Here is an 18,423-nt window from a genome sequence, read left to right as displayed (position 1 = left end):
CAAAGAATAAAGAATGCACATACTTTTACTTTCCAGGTCAAAAGTAATTAAAGAAATCGTTTATAATTTGTTTTGATGAATATTTTGTCTAATTACACATGGAGGTAGGTGGCGTCGAGTACACATTCTATGACGTCATCATAATATTTCTTTGTGGGGTCAAGAGTTTACTTCCGTTGGTTATTCGCGGAATATAATGACGTCTATTTCGGGTTTTCCCCTGTGACCTACTTCCTTCCGTGCCGAATCAGCTGTGTTTTGTCAACAAACATCATTCTTTGGTCACCTCTGAAGTCATTGTTGATAGTTGGGTGGATAGGACCTTGTTTTTTTCCACCCGAAGTTTCAGCATATTGGCATATTGACATCGAATATGGTATCTGTGTTTTGTTAGGTGGAAGGGAAGTCACCTATTTAAACAAAGATAATATCTGAACAAGTGTGTATGAAAGGACAAAGCAAGAAAGAAAATTACAAGAAAAAAAAAAGGAACTGTGTTTTCAGTCCACCGGAGATAAAAATATTTAAAAAGGGCCAATTATCGTCTGGACCTACTTACCTTAATCGATAGTGACGACTGTGATACTGAGCCTATTATAGGCATCATGAGAAATGCACAGGCATAAAATTTATAGCAATTCAACGGCTTAATAATATCATTTACAGTGTTTTATTTACTCTCGGAAAATCTTGATTGAGAGTTGTTCGAAACCGGGTGCCTGAAATAGATCTCAATTCTCGAAACAGATTTATCAAACATTGACCGTGGCTGCGAGATAGTCATTGGCCACACAGAGAATAATGTTTCTAGAATTGGAGTAACTGGACAAAGTCAGATACTAGTAGGAGTGATTTATCGGAGCCCAAATAGCACAGGAGAAAATAATGAGAGAATGTTGGAGATGATAAGGAGAGCATCACAAAAAAAGCATTCAGAGATAATTATTATGGGAGACTTCAACATGCCGGAACTGGAGTGGAAAGGGATGGACGAACCAAAAGAGGGAAGCCTGGAGGAAAGTTTCATAGAAACCATTGAAGATTGCTACCTACAACAGATAATAAAAGAACCCACGAGACAGAGAAAAAACCAAAAGCCCAACGTATTGGACTTGATATTGATGGAGGAAGAAAATGACATAATCGACTTAAGACTGAGCCACCCACTGGGAAAAAGCGACCATGCGACCATATTCCTAAAACTGAGGGCGACATCAGAGACTGTAGATGAAAAACTGACACTCAGATATAGGAAGGCTGATCTAGAGAGTATGAAAGAGGAACTGGGGCATATAAAATGGGAGGAAATACTAATCGAGGACACCGTAGGAAACAACTGGAGTAGATTTACCAGAGTACTTAACCAATGCTTCGAGAAAAACATCCCGAAAAGCAGAGGGAACCGGGTTGGGAGAAGAAATCAACCTTGGATGACGCAGGAAGTGAGAGGGGCATTACGGAAGAAGAAGGCAGTAAATAGAAGATACTCTAGAAGCAAAAAGGAAGAGGATTGGGACAAATACAAAAGAGTGAGAAACGCAACTACTAAAATAGTCCGACAAGCGCATCAAAAGTATGAGAACAAGATAGCAGAGGAAACGAAAGAAAATCCTAAAGTATTCTGGAGTTATGTAAACAGTAAAATGAAGACAAGACAGGGAACCTGTGACATAAAAAAAGAAGATGGCACTTGGGCATCTGAAGATGAAGACAAGGCAGAGGTGCTAAATCTCTTCTTTGCAAGTGTCTTTACAGTGGAGAACCAGAAAAACTTGCCAGATATTGCTAAAACAAGTAATATAGATACTACACAATGGCCGATTACTGAAGAGAGAGTAATGAAGGACTACAAAACCTAAAGGAGAGTAAATCACCTGGACCTGACAAACTTCATCCTTACATCCTAAAAAACTTAGCAGAGCAGCTAGTAGAACCCCTAACCAAGATATTTAACCAGTCGATGAAAGAAGGAAGACTACCAAGGGAATGGAAAGAAGCTAACATCACAGCCATATTCAAGAAGGGAGACAGAAAAAATCCAGAAAACTACAGACCAGTGAGCCTGACATCTGTCGTCTGCAAGCTCATGGAACAGCTGATTAGAGAAGAAATGGTTGATCATATGACCAAGAACAAACTATTCAGCAAAGATCAACATGGTTTCATGGCGGGAAGGTCTACAGTAACAAACCTACTTGAAACAATGGATGACTGGACGAGAGACCTGGAATTAGGCAACAATTTAGATGTCATATACCTCGACTTCAGAAAGGCATTTGACAAAGTTCCACACTGGCGCCTAATCAGGAAATTGGAACAGTATCAAATTAATGATCAGACAGTCAAATGGGTCCGAGATTTCCTCAAAGATAGAAGACAAAAGTGATAGTGAATGGAACAGCATCAACAGAGAGACTGGTAACAAGTGGAGTTCCACAAGGAAGTGTACTGGGACCAGTTCTCTTCCTGATTTATATCAATGACTTGCCAGACAATCTATCATCTAAATGTAAAATCTTTGCCGATGATACTAAGCTCTATGGAGTAGCTAATACAGAAGAAGAAAGAAACACCTTACAACAAGATTTGAAAAAGCTTGAAGAATGGTCCGAAATATGGCAGATGGAGTTCAATGTAGATAAATGTGCAGTTCTTCACCTAGGAAAAAACAACAGAGAAGCAAACTATATAATGAAAGAAAAACCCCTGCAGAAATCCAATGGGGAAAAAGACCTAGGAGTATTTATTGATAGGAAGCTAAACTTCAAGAAGCAAATTAAAGATGTTCAATCTAAGGCTAGTAAAACACTCGGAATAGTGAAAAGAAATTTCAAGAATCTGAAAACAAAACACATGACTACCATCTACAAGACTATGGTTAGATCAAAGCTGGAATATGCTAACTGCATATGGTATCCGAAGTTTGAGGGAGACAAAGACTGTTTGGAAAGAGTGCAAAGGAGAGCAACAAAACTTATCACACACCTGAAAGACAAAACATACTGTGAGAGATTGAAAGAATTAAATCTCCCGACCTTAGATTACAGGAGAAGAAGGGGAGATATGATCCAAACATATAAATTAGTAAAGGGAATAGACAGGGTAGAGGCAGGATTCCTTAAACCAAACAAGAACATTCAGACACGAGGAAACAGCAAGAAACTGAAAAAAGAACGTTTTAAAACAAATGAAAGAAGGAACTTTTTTTCATCTAGAATTGTAAATAACTGGAATAAACTACAAGAAACCACAGTATCAGCAAAAAATTTGAATAAATTCAAAGCAGAGTTGGAGATAAGCAACACCCTAGGAAACAAGTTCAATTATAAAAATTGGTCCAATCATTAATAGATGAGGAGGAGTGAAGGAGACTACACCAAGTCTAAAAGCTCTATACAGAGGTATCCAGGTATCCAGGTAATTAATTTAAAATTAACATTTATATCTATTTATAATTTTTCCTAGTCCTTTAGAATTGTTTGTGATGATCAAAACCGATGAATTTTCCAAGGAGATCAGAGTTTTAGTATTGCTTGCCCAAGTAAGGTTCTATTTTGTAACTTTTCCCATCGACCACTGGCTTCGAGGCCTCCTCCTCCACCCCCCCCCCCCCCCCCCTCCGACCCGGGCAGTTTTGACCTTGTCTTCTTCCTTCCAAGATCCTTTTCTTTCAAAATCATTCCTTGTCCTTTGAATTGTAGGGTTGGTCTATTGTTTATCGTCTATCATGTCTTGTAAAACTATAATCTTTTTGACAGGTATCCCATTTATTCCTATCTACTAGCCCTAAAATGACCTCAATTCAATGTTTTATAAGCACCATCAAACCTTTAAAAACAAAAGAGTCCTTAAAAGAATGTAGAGTCATCTTCCTTGCTGCTCACGACGATATTGTCTACACCAAACGTGTTCCAAGCTGTGACTGTGACCTTATAAATAAGGATAGGTACCAAAAGAAAAAAGAAAAATCGAGTACAAGTAGCTACAAAGCAGCCCCCCCCCCTCTCTCTCTCTCTCTCTCTCTCTCTCTCTCTCTCTCTCTCTCTCTCTCTCACGCACGCACACACACACACACACACTCTCTCTCTCTCTCTCTCTCTCTCTCTCTCTCTCTCTCTCTCTCTCTCTCTCTCTCTACTCTATCTCTCTCTCTAATCTCTCCCACCCCCACCCCCATTCTCTCTCTGACGCTTCCTTAAACACATTCAAGACCCTATAACTATAAAGTTGTTCTCTCTTTTTCTTTTTTCTTTTATCTTTTTTAATTATTATTTTTTTTTATTTTGGTTGGTTTTGTTCGTTTTTGTTTCGTTTTTCTCCTGATTCATATTGCTACGTACAAGAAATACACAAGGCAATACATTTTGACGTCTCACTGTGTTCTAAATTAAAATAATAATCTTAAAAGTGAGTAAAAGTAAATAAATTTACTAAAAATAAAGGTCGATCAAACTTCTCGAGTCACCAGAAATGGCGTGTTGAACTTGAAAATTAAGAATTTTTTGCCTAGGGAGCACACAGGCGTGCTCGAGGCCAGTGACTGATGTGAAAAGTGACCAAATAGAACCTTACTTGGGCAAACAATACTAAAGCTCTGATCTCCTTGGAAAACTCATCGGTTTTGATAATCATAAAAATTCTAACGGACTAGGAAACATTAAAAATAGATATAAATGTTAATTTTAAATTAATTATAGAAACATTATTCTCTATGTGGCCAATTTTAGCCAAATTGGCCAGGCCAATGGCTATCTGACAACCATGGTAAGAATTTGTCTATTTCAGGCTCCCGATTTCGAACAACTCTCAATCAAGACTTTTCGAGAGTAAATACAACGCTGTAAATGATATCATTAAGCCGTCAACTTGTCATGAATGTTATGCGTATCCACTTCTGATGATGCCTAACCTACAATAGGCTCAGTATCAATGTCGTCATTATCGAGGTAACAAGTATAGACGATAATTGGTCCTTTTTAAATATTTTTATTTCCGGTGGACTGAATACACAGCTGTGTTTTCAGTCCACTGGTGGACTGAAAACACAGTTCCAAAAAAAAAAAACCCCAAAAAAAAACCTGCCCCAATCAGTCTACCTCGACTGGGGATCGAAACTCAGACCTTCTGATACCTTCTGGTATTCAGAAGGTCTGAGGTTCGATCCCCAGTCGAGGTAGGCTGTTGTTTTTGTTTTTTGTTTTTGGATGTTTTTTTTTCTTGTATTTTTCTTTCTTGCTTTGTCTTGCACCTTTAATAAACACTTGTTCAGATCTTTATCTTATACCGGTGCCTGCTTCTTAATTTCCTCATTTGCTATTTACCACAAGATGCGCACACAGATAGTTTGAGAGAGAGAGAGAGAGAGAGAGAGAGAGAGAGAGAGAGAGAGAGAGAGAGAGAGAGAGTGTGTGTGTGTGTGTGTGTATGTATGTGTGTGTGTGTTTACGCGTCTATATCCCAATGAATTTAAGTTTTATCCTGTTTCTGCAGCTTTAAACGGACATCATCAATTGCTTGCTATTATTAAGTCAAAATCATCACCCATCGCAAAGTACCTAATCTCCACCAAATCTAAAACCCAGTAACCCAATCACTGTTGGCTGCACATAGAAACATGTATGCTTATGCCTTCTAAATATCATACCTTGAGCCGTCTATTCTTCGGCTCGGACAACTTTTCTCGAAATTGGGTATAGAATACCTATATGTCGTGTTGTGTATCAAAGACGGAGATACCGCTACATCATAGCGACTACATTTTTATCGAATGAAAAACATTATTACTGATTTAACTAATTATTGTAACCCATCGTCTCAAAATAGTACAATGTAGGGGTGAAATCGATGCTGAAAATAGATTATATAATACAAAGTATAAGACTTGGAAGAAGTTTATTTGTTTTATTGAAGAGAATGTACAGTGGAATCCTGATAACACCAACGCCACCAAATCAGACAGATTGGTAGACTTTAAGCAAGTTTGACTTTATCCATTATAAATGGTACACGCTTTAATAAATAGTATAACATTTGGGATCAATAAGAGGTGTTGACTTTAAGCAGATCTTGACTTTAAGAGTGTTGACTTAATTAGATTCCACTGTAGGCCTATTCAGTTTCGATAAAGTTTTTTTCAACTCATAATTTTATAATTCTGATAATTTCAGTTTTATATTCACTTTTTGACCCCGCGTCATCCCGAAACATTACCTATTTGAAGCGTAGCGTTACATTTTCTTATAATATAATAATAATAATAATAATAATAATAATAATAATAATAATAATAATAATAATAATAATAATAATAATAATAATAATAATAATAATAATAATTAATAATAATAATAATAAATAATAATAATAATAATAATAATAATAATAATAATAATAATAATAATAATATAATAATAATAATAATAATAATAATAATAATAATAATAATAATAATAATAATAATAATAATAATAATAATAATAATAATAATAATATAATAATAAATAATAATAATATAATAATAATAATAATAATAATAATAAAAAATAACAATGAATATATTTCTATTCTCAATAATACAGAGGGAGATAGTGTCCGTTCATATCGGTCAGTGCGGAGTCCAACTTGGGCACGCTTGTTGGGAACTGTATTGTTTAGAGCACGGGATTACCACAGATGGCTGTATGCCTGGGGTGTGCAGCACTGGTAAGTCATGATGATGATGATGATGATGATGATGATGATGATGAGGAGGAGGAGGAGGAGGAGGAGGAGGAGGAGAAGGAGCAGGAGGATGATTATGATGACGATGATGATGATGATGATGATGATGATGATGATGATGATGATGATGATGATGATGATGATGATGATAGCGACGACGGTCACTTTAGCCGATTCAACGTTTGAAGTAGAAGTTCTCTGGTCAAAAATCAGATAAGTATTATAGTAGTCTAAGGGTAAAAATGAAAAAGAAACAAAAAAAAAAAAAAAACAACAACAAAAAAAAAACAAAAAAAACAACAAAAAAACAAAAAAAACAAACAACAACAACAACAAAAAAAAAAAGAAAAAATGAAAACAAAACAAAAAACAAAAACAACAAATAATAAGAGTTTTGGTAGAGTTTGGCCGAGCACTGTTTCAGCCATTATATTCTATAAAATACAGCTCGTGTGATAGAGGTGACTTGTTGATGCGATCAGTCCTAGAAACGTTTAATCTAAAGATAAGAAATAACTGCATATTGTTTTGTATATCTGGACGGAGCTGTCAATCATTTAAACGAATCGCACACAAAGAATCGAACCGTGGGAAAAATGTATTTTCATTCAATCAACTTTAATGCTAGAAAGAAATATCAAATTTGACTCAATAGACTGCTGTTTGGGTAACTGAAAATACTCAAATTTGGGCAGTTAATTTTAATTTCTAACACACAACGCCAACAGTGTAGAAACGGTATCAAAAATAGGGTTACCACCCATTTCTACCAAATTTTCAAATAATGTGCGTGAAATTTTGAATTCGTGAAGACAAGAAATTTTGCGAACGTATTTTCAGAAAAAAATAAATAAATAAATAAATAAATAAATAATAATATATATATATATATATATATATATATATATATATATATATATATATATATATATATATATATATATTTTCTAATTGTGCACTATACGATGCGGAATAAAGAAAAAATCTTTGCGTGCCCTTAATGTCACAAAAATATAAATATAACGTGGGGAATTTTAGCGTTAGAAACTATAACACTGCAAAAATAATAACTGTTTCCCTGGTCAGATTGTGTGTGTCATATTTATAATGTTATATTATATGTATGACTGTATGTTTTTTGTTTTTTTTCATTCGACATAGATTAATTATAACGACCGGACTATATAACTCACAACAAATGGTTTTCTCCTTAATGTTATTCACCAGATGACGGGTTTAACACGTTCTTTCAGAGCACAGGAGGAGCAAAGTTTGTACCACGCGCGGTTTATGTGGATACCGAACCAACGGTTATAGGTAAGGGCAGGGTGATGATGATGATGATGATGATGATGATGATCATCATCATGATGATGATGATGATGATGATGATCATCATCATGATGATGATGATGATGATGATGATGGTGGTGATGACGACGACAACGGCGATGGCGGTGATGACGACGACTACAATGATGATGATGACAATGATGATGATGATGATGATGATGATGATGATGATGATGATGATGATGATGATGATGACAATATTGATGATAATGATGATGATGATGGTGATGATGACGACGACGACGAATACGACGAATATGACGATGACGGCGAAGACGACCACGGTGATGACAATAATGATGATGATGATGATGATGATGATGAGGATGATGATGATGATAATGATGGCCGTGGTGGTGATGAAAATGATGTACTAGTAATTATGATGATGATGTAGTAGTAGTAGTAGTAGTAGTAGTAGTAGTAGTAGTAGTAGTAGTAGTAGTAGTAGTGACTTGTTTTGTAATGCTGATGCTAACAATATCAATGTATAATGCCTTTTAGATCTTTCAGCTGCCTTTGACACCATTGACCATGACATTTTGTTAAGAAGACTAGAAAATACGTTCGGCAACGAAGGAATTGCCCTTAAATGGTTTACATCATATTTACAGGATCGATGGCAGACTGTCGTGGTGAATGGTGTTCAGTCAGAACAAATTTTACTAAATTTTGGAGTGCCACAAGGCTCTGTTCTTGGCCCTGTCCTTTTTACTGTATATTTGCAGCCCCTTTCTAGTGTGATATCCAGATTCAATCTGAGTTATCATTTTTATGCAGATGATAGGCAAATATATGATTCAGCACCTCTTAGTAATTTACAGTTCTTAATACAACGAATTACGAGCTGTTTTAATAAGATTAAATCTTGGATGTACCACAATAAGTTAAAATTAAATGATAGTAAAACTGAGATTTTAATGTGTAGAAGGCCGAGTATCCTTAAACAGGCAAATAAATCACCTATTACTCTCGGAAATAGCACTATAGAAGTTTCAAATAAAGCAAAAAACCTTGGCGTCATCATTGATAAAGATCTTTCCATGACAAGCCATGTGAATAACATCATACAATCTATGTACATAGAAATGAAAAAAAAATAAGCAAAATTCGTAATTTAATACCGAAGCATATAACAGAACTTTTTATTAATTCCCTGGTTTTATCTAAATTGGACTATTGTAACTCCCTTTGGGCGAATTTAGCTAAAGACAAAATTAGCAAACTTCAGGTTGCTCAAAATAACGCAGCCAGGCTCATTGTACGCAATAACAAAAAATACACGTCAGCAACTCTTCTTCTCCGTGAGTTACATTGGCTTCCTGTGGAAAAAAGAGTTGCCTATAAGATTTGTACTGCTGTCTATAAATCCCTGAGCACGAACAGTCCCTCCTATATTAAAGACCTTCTAAACATATATGTCCCCAATAGAAACTTGAGGTCAAGCAATGACCAATCAATCCTTGTCAAACCTAAGCCATTGCGTAAAATAGGTGAACAGTATTTTCAATTTTCGGCCCCCCATTTTTGGAACTCTCTCCCATCACACGTGAGATGCTCGGTTTCGTTGACAACGTTCAAACCTCGCTTAAAGTTTTATCTTTTTACGTCATAATGTTGCAATATTATTTTCATATTTTGTTGTTGTTAAATTGAATTCGTATCACGTTTCCTTCACACTTGTCTCACTGTAATATGTTTTGTTTTATATCACTGTAAAGCTCTTAGAGCCTGTGACAACGGGGTAAAGCGCTATATAAATGCCATTTATTATTATTATTATTATTATTATTATTATTATTATTATTATTATTATTATTATTATTATTATTATTATTATTATTATCATTAGTAGTAGTAGTAGTAGTAGTAGTAGTAGTAGTAGTAGTAGTAGTAGTAGTAGTAGTAGTAGTAGTAGTAGTAGTAGTAGTAGTAGTAGTAGTAGTAATAGTAGTAGTAGTAGTAGTAGTTGTTGTTGTTATTGTTGTTGTTGTAGTCGTAGAGTAGTGGTGGAGGTGAAGGACCAGGAGGAAGTGATGGGGGTGGTGATTTTGTAGAACGAGGAGGAGGAGGAGGAGGAGGAAGAGGAGGAGGAGGAGGAGGAAGAGGTGGAATGGCATCTCGATAGAGGACATCATAATCTCATTGTCGTCTCTGTCCTCCTCCTCCTCCTCCTCCTCATCATCATCATCATCACCATTATCATGAAACCACACTAGACATGACAAGACATGAAACAATATTATTTTATAGTGAAGCTATATGGTCTAGTGGTATGACACTCGCTTTCGGATCGGAAGGTCCCGAGTTCGAGCCTCGTCCTCGACGCATAATTGGGTCCTTGGAAAAGAATCTTTACTCACTTTCTCTCACCGTACTCAGGTGTAAAATGAGTACCTGGTCGTTAACAGCGGTATCTTTGTCCGAAAAATTGTAATATCGCATAACCGGCGGCATGTCCCGTCCTACATGTTAAATGTTGCTGTTGACCAGGGTCCCCTTGTAAAGCGCTTTGAGCACATTTAGTGGATATTGCTCTGTATAAAGCTCAATTTTAATTATTTTTTTTCAATTACATAAAACCCATAACCAGATGAAGTGAGGACAGGTGTATACCGCCGCCTGTTCCACCCAGAAAACCTGATAACAGGCAAAGAGGATGCTGCGAATAACTATGCTCGGGGTTACTATAATGCTGGCAGAAAGATGTCGGATTTGACTCTGGATCGTATCCGAAGACTGGTAAATTTATCATCTCTCCTCCTCCTCCTCCTCCTCCTCCTCCTCCTCCTCCTCCTCCTCCTCCTCCTCCTCCTCCTCTTTCTCCCTTTATCCTCCTCTTTATAATCCTAATTTCTCCCTCATACTCTTCCCCCTCCTCCTTTTACTCCTCCTCCTCCTCCTCCTCCTCCTCCTCCTCCTCCTCCTCCTCCTCCTCCTTATCCTCTTCTTTCTAATCCTCACTTCCCCCTCTTACTCTTACTCCTCTTTCTTTTACTCCTTCTCCTCTTCGTTCTCTATCACCGCTGCCACCATCACCACAACCACCACCTAATCCTTCTCCTCCTTCTGCACCATCCACTCCTCTTCTTTCTCCTCTTACTCCTCCTTCTCTACCACCACCACTACCTCTTGCTCCTCCTCTTCCCCTAGAGCCGATTACTGAAGCATTTCTCTTTTATCTTATATCGCATAAAATTAATCAAGGTAACAACACCTGTCTTTGTTATTGTTTTTAGACCGCCAGTTAAATGATACGTTATTTAAAATCAAATTCTCTCTAACAGACTATACAAGTTGAAGGTTATACACAGTTATTGTTTGTGTTGTTACTATTCCTCTTCGTATTTTTCAATTATTACAAGCAAACAGAAAAAAAACAAAAAACAAAAAAAAAAAAAAACAACAACAACAACAACCTGATAGCATGTAGTGTATCTTTAAAGGTCTCAATATTGCTCAAATGATTTTCACATCCATGTCGATTTTATTCAGCTGTGAATGAAACATATCATCGATAATTTCGATCTTGATCCATTCAACGTTAACTCCTCGACACGACCAGGACTGCCAGATGGTCACGTGCGTGGCCAAAATTGACCATACAGAAAATCGCGTTTATCATATTAATTTTAAAAAATAATTATTACAAAGAAAACAACTATTTTTCATAGTTTAGTCCATATTTTTATTTATCAAAACCGATGTTTTTTTTTTTCTTAAACGGGTCAGAGTGTTGGTAGTGTTTGGCCACGCGAGGTTCTATTTGTTCACTTTTATAAGTCGAAATTGGCCATGAGAAACTCTGACCATGTGGCAGCCCTATACACGATCAGTCGCGAATTTTGTTCAATAATCGCAATGGATAAATCTAACGATTGATTCTAAATCAATCAACTAGCGGGATAACCGATGGCACATTTAAAAAAATTGAAATATCTCTCTCTCTCTCTCTCTCTCTCTCTCTCTCTCTCTCTCTCTCTCTCTCTCTCTCTCTCTCTCTCCCTCTCTCTCTCTCTCTCTCTCTCTCTCTCTCTCTCTCTCTCTGTGTGTCTCTATCTCTCTCTCGCTCTACCCCCACCCCTCTACCACCTTTCACCCCCTTTTTGCTATCTTCTTCTTGGTTCCTCTCTCTCGCTCTTCCTCTCTACCCCGCTCTATCCCCCTTTCTCTATACGATCTTTCACCCCTTCTTTTTTTATCTTCTTGGCTCCTCTCTCTTTTACAGCTAGTCAAGTTGAAAAAGTATGAAATTTGAGAAAAGTTGCTGGATACTTTTCCCATACATCCGACATTAACTTCATGAAAACAATCACCCGATTTACTTCAAATAAAGATTGATATGCTCTGGGGAGCATATTCTTTCAGAGAATGCAAAAAAATGCAAATCCAAAATTTTCACCTTCCGACTGATTATGTCATGTACTGACATAATATCTTAAAATGAGATTCAAGGGGCAAAGCATAACCATTGGAGTTTTACTGCCTCGTGTCAGTAGTAGGTATATCAGTGTGCTTTAGATTTCGAAAATCTAATTTAGTTTACAAAAAGGGGACATTTAGGCTAACTGATGGCCGATTGGTTAAGGCATTGCATTGCGTTCCAGTCCCGCGTGTTTTTTTTTTTATACATTGAGCAAGAGACGGTTCCATATCGACCTGTTGACATAGGGACATTTACATGATGAATTATCTATATTACTTTATGTAATACCAAGGCCACGTCATACAACTATGCCTGAGGGAGGGTATTTTTAAGAAGGCTAGCACTATTCAGTATCTGATACTGAATAGTGGTTTTGCACTATTCAGTATCTGATACTGAATAGTGGTTTTGTACTATTCAGTATCTGACACTGAATAGTGGTTTTGCACTATAATAATACGGTGTTTTTTTTTCCGAAACCTGAAAAAGTTATGGGAAGAGGGCAGCTGTGGGAGTGAATATGGGACTCAGAGAAGTGTACACCAGTGGGGAGTGAACCTGGGACTGGGTTTCGGCGGGTTTCCAAATAAAAAGCAATTACTTTTTTACGAAACACGACGACACCTGGCAATATCCGACAAAGTTATGAGAGGTAGGCAGCAGCGTGTGTGTGTGTGTGTGTGTGTGTGTAGGGGGGTGGGGGGGGGGGGGGAGGAGAGGATGAACCTGAGATTCAGGGAAGTGTACACCAGTGGGGAGTGAACCTGGGACTCTGGGTTTTGTAAAAAAGCAATAACAATAGGGGGGGGGGGGGGGGGGATTACATTTTTACGAAACCCGACAATATGCGGCAAAGTTGTGGAAAATAGGCAAAGCGTGGGGAGTGAACTGGGACTCAATGAAGTGTACACCAGTGGGGAGTGAACCTGAGACTATGGTTTTCGGCGGGCTTCAGCTAGTTTCATATAAAAGCAATTAATTTTTTACGAAACCCGACGAAACCTGGCAATATCCGAGAAAGTTATGGGTAGTAGGCAACAGTGATGGGGAGTGAACCTGAGATTCGGGGAAGTGTACACTAGTGGGGAGTGAACCTGGGACTGGGTTTCGGCGGGTTTTGAAAAAAAAGCAATTACTTTTTGTTTACAAAATGCACCAAATCCCAACAAAATGGGGCAAAGTTATGGAAAGTAGGCAAATAATGGGGAGTGAACCTGAGACTAAGGGAAGTGTACACCAGTAGGGAGTGAACCTGAGACTATGGTTTTCGGCGAGTTTCAGCGAGTTTCACATAAAAGAATTTACTTTTTTACGAAACCCGGCAATATCCGACAAAGTTATGGGAAGTAGGCAACAGTGGGGAGTGAACCTGAGACTCAGGGAAGTGTACACCAGTGGGGAGTAAACCTGAGACTTTGGATTTTGGTCGGGTTTCAGGGAGTTTCACATAAAAGCAATTACTTTTTTACGAAACCAGGCAATATCCGACAAAGTTATGGGAAGTAGGCAACAGTGGGGAGTGAACCTGAGATTCATGAAAGTGTACACCAGTGGGGAGTGAACCTGAGATCTGGTTTTCGGCGGTTTTCAGCGAGTATCACATAAAAGAAATTACTTTTTACGAAACCCGGCAATATCCAACAAAGTTATGGGAAGTAGGCAACAGTGGGGAGTGAACCTGAGATTCATGAAAGTGTACACCAGTGGGGAGTGAACCTGAGACTCTGGTTTTTGGCGGGTTTCAGCGAGTTTCACATAAAAGCAATTAATTTTTTACGAAACCAGGCAATATCCGACAAAGTTGTGGGGAGTGAACCTGAGACTCAGGGAAGTGTACACCAGTGGGGAGTGAACCTGAGACTATGGTTTTCGACGGGTTTCAGGTAGTTTCATATAAAAGCAATTACTTTTTTACGAAACCTGGCAATATCAGACAAAGTTGTGGGAAGTAGGCAACAGTGGGGAGTGAACCTGAGACTCAGGGAAGTGTACACCAGTGGGGAGTGAACCTGAGACTATGGTTTTTGGTGGTTTTCAGCGAGTTTCATATAAAAGCAATTACTTTTTTACGAAATCCAACTAAACCTGGCAATATCCGACAAAGTTATTGAAGTAGGCAACAGTGGGGGGTGATCTTGAGATTCAGGGAAGTACACTTGTGGGGAGTGAACCTGGGACTCTGGATTTTGTAAAAAAGCAATACCAAGGGGGAGGGGGAATTACTTTTTACGAAACCCGCCACAACCCGACAAAGTTATGGAAAGTAGGCAGCAGTGGGGATTGAATCTGGGATTTGGACACCGATGAGAATTGAACCTGGGACTGCGAGAGGCTGATACCAGTGGACAGTGAGCTCAGAATGTACTTTTATTTCGAAACCTACTGAAATTGTCAAAAGTTATGGGAAGGGGGCACCATTGGGCAATGAACCGGGATTCAGGGAAGTGCACACCGGTTGGGAGTGAACCTGGGACTGTGAGAAGAGGATATCAGTGGAAATGATCCTGGGACTATGGAAGATAGATACTAGTGGGAAATGAAGCCGGACTATGGGAGTTGGGTACCAGACGAGAATGAAGCAATTACTTTTTTACAAAACCCACCGAAAAACCATAGACTTAGGTTTCCTCCCCAATAGTCTACACTTCCCTGAGTCTCGGGTTCACTCCCCCACATTGCCTACTTTCTTTCCATAACTTTGTGGGATATTGTCGGGTTTCATAAAAAAGTAATTCACTCCCCAATGGTGTACACTTCCCTGAGTCCCAGGTTCACTCCCCACTGCTACCGACTTCCCATAACTTTGTCGGGGTTCGGCGTGTTTTGGCAGGTTTCGTAAAAAAAGAAACACCCCTAAAAATACCACCTGTATTCAGAAAATAGATGTCAATTGTAGTCTAATATTCAGTATATCTATTTAAATCATTATTATTATTATTATTATTATTATTATTATTATTATTATTATTATTATTATTATTATTATTATTATCATTATATTATTATTATTATTATTATTATTATTATTATTATTATTATTATTATTATTATTATTCATCATTATTTATTATCATTATTATTATTATTATTATTATTATTATTATTATTATTATTATTATTATTATTATTATTATTATTATGTATTATTATTATCACGTAAATTTTAATATAATACGACAATTAATTCACGGAAGTCCATCGCTCAATTATTAATGGCAGAAAGTCTGGCCACATATTTATAATGAATCGGGTTTGTCTTAGATGACCAAACAAACAAACAAACAAACAAACAAACAACAACAACAACAACAAATGAGACAAACAAAAAAAAAGCAAGATTTTAAAAGGTAATAAACAATAGAAGAGCACATCAATGAAAAACAACAACGAGATTATAACACATAAAAGATATTCGTAATAAATCGATAACTGATTAAATTACTCGAACTACTTGATTAAAAAAAAATAAAAAATAATCATAATAATGATGATGATGACGATTACAACAACAACAATAATAATAATAATAATAATTGTAAGTAAGTAGAAATAATAATAATAATAATAATAATAATAATAATAATAATAATAATAATAATAATAATAATAATAATAATAATAATAATAAAAAGAACAATAGTATAATATCAACATTAAAGCATATTACAAGCAAATAAAATTATTAAAACAAAAGTTTAAAAATATCAATAAACAGAAGGAATTTTTAAAATATTGGGGAAAAAAAAAAAGTTATCCCTGCCGGGATTTGAACTCTCGAACCCTAAGCTCAGAGTCAAACAGCCACCAAGCCATGGTGTCACTGAACATTTAGTGACATTTAATCATGTCTATTTAGATATTTAAAAATGTATTTGAATGCCACTCTTACTTTGATATTTTGAACTATGTTAATTGCACCATAGCAGAAATTAAAAAATTATGATCAAAATATTTTTACAACTTTGAATCGGGCTGTCAGTTACTGCACGTGTTCAATCTGGAAGTAGGTCAGCAGTTCGACCGAGATTGTCGCACTTTTCACTCTCTCTATAAAAAAGAGTTCCTTGTGGATACTGAATAGTGGCAAAGCACTATTCAGTATCAGATACTGAATAACCACTTCCTTTTAAGAATGCTTTATTGACGAGATTAATTATGATTTCTTTAAGTATAGAAAAAGAAAGATAGAATATCTTATTTTTGACCATTATAAGTTTAATCTCACTTTTAGACGACTGGTTCATGTCAATAAATATCAAGTTAAAGTGGTGCAGTGTTTTATGTATGTAAATTTGAGAAAAAGACCATAGACATTTCATTTATAAACGGTTTAGAAACTCAAGGGAACTACACATGCAAGAGATCTACAATGATCTATTATTATTGAGTTGTTGCCCTTGTGTCATAAATTTTGCGAAATTAAATTGTGTGATACAAAGTCGGATATATAATCTGTGTTCAGTAAAAAGTAATATCCAAAAAATGAATATAACAGCTTCGAAATTGAACAAAATACTGAACACAAATGTTTCGGGCTCAAACCCCTTCTTCATCCATAACAAAAACAATAAAAACATTAATACAAATCGCTTAAAATCCAGACAGACGGCATAAAAGAAAAAAAAAAGGGAAATAAAACAGCAAAGACCATCCAGTAGTGCCACTCTGCTCCGTGACAAAAAAAAAACCCCAACAAAACAAAAACACAACAAAATTGCAATATTCGATCGATGCACATCTTACACTTTTAACATCTATTTCTTCACACACAGGCCGAAGAGTGTTCTGGACTCCAAGGATTTTTCCTGTTCCACAGTTTTGGCGGAGGCACAGGGTCAGGGTTCTGTGCTCAACTGATGTCACGGATGTCCGACGACTATGGGAAAATGTCCAAGATGGAATTTGCTATTTACCCAGCCCCAAGGGTAAGCTGCATCACCGAATTTAGCACTCTCCTTACCAATTGCAGTAACATTTGTTACGATACAAAGAACAATTGTTATCCATTTATTTATTTAAATAAAAAGATTTGTTTTATAAACCACAGTACTTGGAGAGAAATCTTTGTTATAAGTGAGACCGCCAGAAAAGTGAATTTATAAGTTAGAGAATGAGAAATACATACAAACGTCGAGTATGTTCCGATGCAAGGAATTGTACGAGTATAGTTTAGTCTCCACTAAGTATAAAGAAAAGAAACAAACTCAGATTTTATCATTATTATATTATTATTATTATTATTATTATTATTATTATTATTATTATTATTATTATTATTATTATTATTATTATTATTATTCATTATTATTTATTATTATTATTATTATTATTATTATTATTATTATTATTATTATTATTATTATTATTATTATTATTATTATTATTATTATTATTATTATTATGTATTATATATTATGATATTCCAGATATCTACAGCTGTAGTGGAACCTTACAATTCTGTACTCGTAACCCACGCCACTCTGGAACATTCGAATTGCTGCTTCGTGTTCGACAACGAGGCTTGTTATAACATTTGTAAGAGGAATCTTGACATTACACGGCCAAGATACACGAACATCAATAGGCTGGTTGCACAGGTGGGTGGGTGGTAGTGGTACCATAATAATATGGTGTTACATGGGGCCCCTTCTTAAGATTAATTAGTACACAAAATACTTTTTAAATTTAAAAATCTTATAACGATTGAAAACATTTCTACGTAATTATTGTTAGTAGATTTAAAAAAAAGTTTTTAGTGTAATATTCTTTTTTTTAATTTTTAAAAACATCATTTATATATATATAGAAGTGTCCCAATTAACCCCATATTACGGTAGTGGTGGTGTAATAGTGGTGGTCACGGGGGTAATGGTTTTGCTTGTTTGTTTTTTAACGGTTTTACGGCGCTTGCAACACATTAAGGT

The 18,423-nt window shown here is 36.2% G+C and overlaps 2 protein-coding genes across 3 annotated transcripts in view; one reads left to right on the top strand and one right to left on the bottom strand.

Moving 5' to 3' along the window:
- The window catches only part of LOC144979873 (rab GTPase-activating protein 1-like), a 38,880-nt gene extending 38,740 nt beyond the window's left edge, over positions 1–140 (bottom strand). For both annotated transcript variants that reach the window (XM_078927105.1, XM_078927106.1), the window contains exon 1: positions 24–140. The gene's annotated coding sequence lies outside the window, so the exon portion shown is untranslated. The remainder of the gene's footprint in view (positions 1–23) is intronic.
- Positions 141–241: 101 nt separating this feature from the next.
- LOC144979872 (tubulin alpha chain-like) overlaps positions 242–18,423 on the top strand; it is a 24,039-nt gene continuing 5,857 nt past the window's right edge. The window contains exons 1-6 of the mRNA XM_078927103.1: positions 242–376; positions 6,579–6,702; positions 7,948–8,037; positions 10,667–10,815; positions 17,272–17,424; positions 17,926–18,096. Of these exons, the coding sequence (XP_078783229.1) occupies positions 374–376; positions 6,579–6,702; positions 7,948–8,037; positions 10,667–10,815; positions 17,272–17,424; positions 17,926–18,096 (690 nt within the window). The 5' untranslated portion in view covers positions 242–373. The remainder of the gene's footprint in view (positions 377–6,578; positions 6,703–7,947; positions 8,038–10,666; positions 10,816–17,271; positions 17,425–17,925; positions 18,097–18,423) is intronic.

This window comes from Berghia stephanieae, chromosome 9, assembly GCF_034508935.2.
Source record: "Berghia stephanieae isolate SIO BIC M18660-M18661 chromosome 9, UCSD_Bste_1.3, whole genome shotgun sequence".
Taxonomy (NCBI): Eukaryota; Metazoa; Mollusca; class Gastropoda; order Nudibranchia; family Aeolidiidae; genus Berghia; species Berghia stephanieae.
This window is presented reverse-complemented; position numbering and strand designations above follow the sequence as displayed.